The sequence below is a fragment of the Penaeus vannamei genome, chromosome 3 (assembly GCF_042767895.1).
Source record: "Penaeus vannamei isolate JL-2024 chromosome 3, ASM4276789v1, whole genome shotgun sequence".
Taxonomy (NCBI): Eukaryota; Metazoa; Arthropoda; class Malacostraca; order Decapoda; family Penaeidae; genus Penaeus; species Penaeus vannamei.
Window position 1 is genome coordinate 31,273,219 of NC_091551.1, and position 5,000 is coordinate 31,278,218.

The 5,000-nt window shown below is 39.1% G+C and overlaps 1 protein-coding gene across 1 annotated transcript in view; it reads right to left on the reverse strand.

The window, feature by feature from the left end:
* Positions 1-1,562: 1,562 nt before the first annotated feature.
* The window catches only part of LOC113829135 (arrestin homolog), a 4,623-nt gene continuing 1,185 nt past the window's right edge, over positions 1,563-5,000 (reverse strand). The window contains exons 3-8 of the mRNA XM_027382233.2: positions 4,332-4,516; positions 4,007-4,182; positions 3,598-3,817; positions 3,163-3,314; positions 2,738-2,945; positions 1,563-2,331 (exon numbers count right to left, since the gene is read on the reverse strand). Coding sequence (XP_027238034.1) covers positions 2,326-2,331; positions 2,738-2,945; positions 3,163-3,314; positions 3,598-3,817; positions 4,007-4,182; positions 4,332-4,516 — 947 coding nt within the window. The 3' untranslated portion in view covers positions 1,563-2,325. The remainder of the gene's footprint in view (positions 2,332-2,737; positions 2,946-3,162; positions 3,315-3,597; positions 3,818-4,006; positions 4,183-4,331; positions 4,517-5,000) is intronic.

Genomic DNA, 5,000 nt, shown 5'->3' on the forward strand with positions numbered 1-5,000 from the left:
ATGAAATATGACGAACAGGGCACCATTATGTCTATATTAACTAAATTCATGTCTGAACAAATTGAAGAGTAATCTAGGTCTTTCTCCACACATTGACGGACGAATTGCAGTTCATACACATACAGTTCATAAACATACACATACATACATACACTCACAAATGCACTAGGGTTGCCAACCGTCCCTTAAAATAAGGAATCGTTCCGTATTGGAAACTAAATGACGGGTCCCTCCGTGAACTGATACGGGACGCACATTGTTTCGTATCATATAATGAAAGTTCAATTCTGAAGTAGTATTCTTGCAAGAAAGCTTGGAAAATTGGGAAATAAAAGTATTTCAACAAAACGACGAGGTAATTCTCGTAAATAAGTCTAGTGTTTAGTAAAACTAAACCCCTTTTCTTATGAAAAGATATTCAATTTGAAAAAAAAATACATATAAACAAAAATAATTAGTATAGTATATACACGGTCGGAAATGATGGAAGGTGTAGGGTGGATAGACCCAAGGTCACCCTGAGTGCACCCCCAGGGTTTGGCAATTCCTTAGAAAAATATCGGCAATTTTGAGGGTTTCATCCCTCCAGCTTAAAACTGAATTTCGACTGTGACTGTGTAAATTATAAGATTGGTCTTTGACCTGGTAGTGCTACCTGATTGATTAATCTATCGTAATTATGCAGATTCGCCGGCGCCAAAAAAGAAGAAACGCTTCCAAAAGTACAAAGCAGAATGGGAGAATGAAATTGAATGGCTGGAAGTTGTCCCGTACAACTTGTACACCTGGACCCGGTCCCGTATTTTCGTTTCAGGGAGTTGGCAACTCTCTCTCTCTCTCTCTCTCTCTCTCTCTCTCTCTCTCTCTCTCTCTCTCTCTCTCTCTCTCTCTCTCTCTCTCTCTCTCTCTCTCTCTCTCTCTCTTCAAGAAATATACAGCTACAATTGATCTTTGTTGGGTTGATAGAACAAGGAAGTGTCGCCTCCGTAGGTGTTGTCATTCCGGTAAACAAAGAATTTCAGGTAAACGCATTTGAAAAGCATTTTTCTACGTTTTTTTCCTAAAGTAGATATTTATTCACTTATTGGTAATTAACATTCTACCAATCACAGACAAAAAAAAAAAAAAAAAAAAAAAATCAGCAAGAAATATAATTCCGGAACTGTAAATTAAAAGAAGAAAATTCATCAGAGCAATTTCATCATTTAATAAGGAAGAAAAGATTCTTTTATTATATTCACTTTTATTTTTTAACATCACACATGCAAAAAGTCCTAAGCTACCCACTATAGCACAAGGTATGATGTAAGGAAATGCTTCAGTATGAGAAAAAATGTAAATGAAAAGTTCACTAGTTTCTAATCGTATTCAGATGAGATTGCACCTTATAAGAAATATAGAAAAAAATATTTACACATATTTGTATAACTGCATATATATATATATATATATATATATATATATATATATATATATATATATATATATATATATATATGTGTGTGTGTGTGTGTGTGTGTGTGTGTGTGTGTGTGTGTGTGTGTGTGTGTGTATGTAAATATGAATGCGTGTATTATGTTTATTTGTATGTAAGAATCTGTGCAAATGACATCAATCATGTCTAAAAGGTTTCCCGCTAATAAAGTATTCAGTTTCTGGTGATACCAAGAACCTCCCGCCCCAGACCCTTGCTCGTTGTTGTCGTTGGGGGGGGGGGGGGGGCTTAGGAGACGGAGACTAAGGCCCAACATAGAAGAGCACCTCTATCTTGGACCTCAGACTTTTTTCTCCCCCTTTCCTTTTCTTTCTCTTCATCCCCTTCTGTCCACATCCTACGGTGTGAGAGCCGTGGTGAAAGGGTGAAAGGCTTTCTTTGCGTCAGTCTTGAATGGCCTTCGTACTCCGTTTGCTCTTCCCTCTGCACCCTTTTCACAGCGCTCTACAACTTCTAACATATTTTGTCCTAATCGTTATCTCTTTTTCCCCTTTTCACCACAATACTTTATCATAGTGCTTTATGACCTTTGTCCATCATCCACAAACATCGCCTCATGGACCAAAAAAATTCCCTTACCCGGGGGATTCGCCCCCAAGCCACATGCAGTCGCTACATTTTGAATACGCCGTTAATGACCTTAGATGGTGACGCGACAGAAATTTTCAATAAACAATGATTCTATGCGTAGTATATACAAAAAGATAAGCAAATGTAAAATGCTTCAAAAAGACGCTATTTCGATTCTCGGTGATTCAGCTTATGAATGAATTGTATGACGATGTTCAACTTGAGTGTCAGGAAGAAGCACGGTATGGAGAGCCAGACATTCAGTGCTGCGAAAAAAAATAAAAATACTAGTGCATATGCCGTTTCAGCAAAGGTATACATACAGCACACTAAAACATCCTTGAGTATTTTATGATAAAACCACATTCTTGCTTGGTGTACTTGCCCAAAATCGTGCCAGGTTGTATTAAGTATACTCTAAGTAGAAAAGCTTGATTCTAACCCTTTTCATGCCACTGTATTTCAAGATAAGGGGGCGAGTTTTGCGTTTAATTATGATTGATATAAAGGGCTTGTCGATTGTCATTTCATTCGCATATAGATGAAAATGAGCCTTAAGATTTGTTATTAATCTATTTCCAAGAAAACAAATTTATATGAATACTGCCCCAGCAGCGCCATTATATTTCATTAACTCATGGGTTCGCTAAGACAACTCAGAAAAAGTCCTACCTCCTGCGGCACCGCTAAGACGAAGGGGATGTCGAGGATGCAGTCCCCTCTGAGGGTGCCGAGGGACGCCTTCACTCGCACCACGTACGACACGTAGACCCCAAACACGTCGTTCTTGTCGACTTCGGGGTTGAGGATGGTGGTGGGAGCGATGACGTCATCACAGTCCGCCCTCAGGCCCCCTTGGAGAAACACTTTGCCCCTTGCTCTGTGGGAGGCAGAGGAGGGGTTCACGGATTTAGGGATTTAGTCTGGATTTCCAGCCCGTAGACACTAAAATTGATTCTAGGGATCTTTCATGGCCGGTAAATTGCTAGCGTATGTCAACGTGTGGTTTAAGAATGGGGAAAAGAAATATAAAATGTGAAGAAAATATTTCAGAAGATCTTTAAAACTGCAAACAAAGACGCGTCTCTGAAACTCACGTCCTGGAAGGCACGCAGCACATGAGCGTGACGCCACGGGTGGTGCAGGCCCCGGGGGCGAGGTTGATCGGATCGTCGTACTTGATAATGGTCTTGTCACGAGTCTGGCGGTCACTGAACATCGGAACTTCGCTGAGCTGTACGACTTTCATCTGAGGGTAAGTGGTGGAAACATTTATCATGTTCAGCGAATTAGACACTGCTTTGCAAAAAAGAAGAATGACTCGTAGTTCCAATGACCGCACAACCCTAACGCTCTGTGTACCAAAGCACATTTATATGTATATATATATATATATATATATATATATATATATATATATATTATATATATATATATATATATATATATATATATATATATATATATATATATATACTCGTATATGTAAGACACCAAACTCAGATAACAATAAGATTATAGAAAAACTGTACCTTCAACCTCTTGATATCCCTGTTAGTGTCGTTCCTAATAGCAATTTTAACGGGAATGTCTTCCTCGGGTTCATAAACAGGCTTAGACAACGAGGCTTCGATGGAGACATTGCCTGCCGTCGTAAGGAAGCTCTTTGTTATGCTGCCTCGGGGCACCGGCGCCTCGTACAGGGCCTTAGGACACTCCTGCAGACGGCGGATCAGGAGGCGGGCAGTGCTCCTGTGGAAGACGGAGGTCAGTTCGTGGGATTCTTGCGGTCATAACTCGCCTTACTAATTAGATGGTAATTAACATATAATTCCTTAAGTACGACACGCAATACTTTTTCTAAGGAACCCGTGGCAGTCATACTATGTAAACCGAAGCTCCTCCAACGTCCATGCACAGTAAAGTAAGTCCAACACTCACCTCTTGGGCATGTCATGCTCTGTTGCGCCTATGTATCCCATGACCTCAAACTCCACTCCCATGAGGGACCCCTCATCCTCCCATCCCTGTTGCATCACATACGACGGAGACGACAGCTTAGGGAAATCCAAGAGGAAGGGGAACGCGAAGTTGCCCAGTTTCGATATCAAATTCCTCTGTTGTGCGAGAGAAGGAAGGATAGTGTATGATGGCGCGACAAACAGTGCTAATTTAAAACAGCATTATCGTTAATATACAGATATTTACATTGTCGTTGAATGTATTATAATTATGCTGGTTCAGAAATTAGCACTAGGTTTCCTACCTGAATTTCCGAAGGTACAAATTCCTTTACAGGTGGATACAGCTGGGTGGTGTGAAGGTACATGGTCTTGGTGAAGTTATAGCCCATCGACTCGTCATCCTCGCGGCCGAATCTGAAGCTGAGCGCGATCTGCACGTAGACGTTGCGCTCCTGCACGCAGCTCGGGTCGAACACCAGCACGCCCTCTGTGGACGGCGAGGCGCGGGAGTCACGACATTGTTGTTATTCTTATTACGATCATTATCATTATTTTTAATAATAGTAGTAGTAGTAGTAGCAATAGCAGCAGCAATAGTAATATTACTACTGTTATTGTTCTTATTAATGTTATTGCCATTGTTGTTATTATTACTACTACAGCTACTATCATTATAATTATTGTTATAATTATTATGATTATCATCATTATTATTTCATCATAACCATCAATATTATTAGTATGATAATAATAATAATAATAATTTTTCACTAGTATTATCATTATTATTATTATTTCATTATTATTATTATTATCATCATTATTATTATTACTATTATTGTCATTATCATTATTATTACTACTACTACTATTATTATCATTATCATCATTATTGTTATTTTGTCATTCTTATGATCATTAGTATTCGCAGTAGTTGTAGTATCATCAGCATCATTATCATCATTGTATTT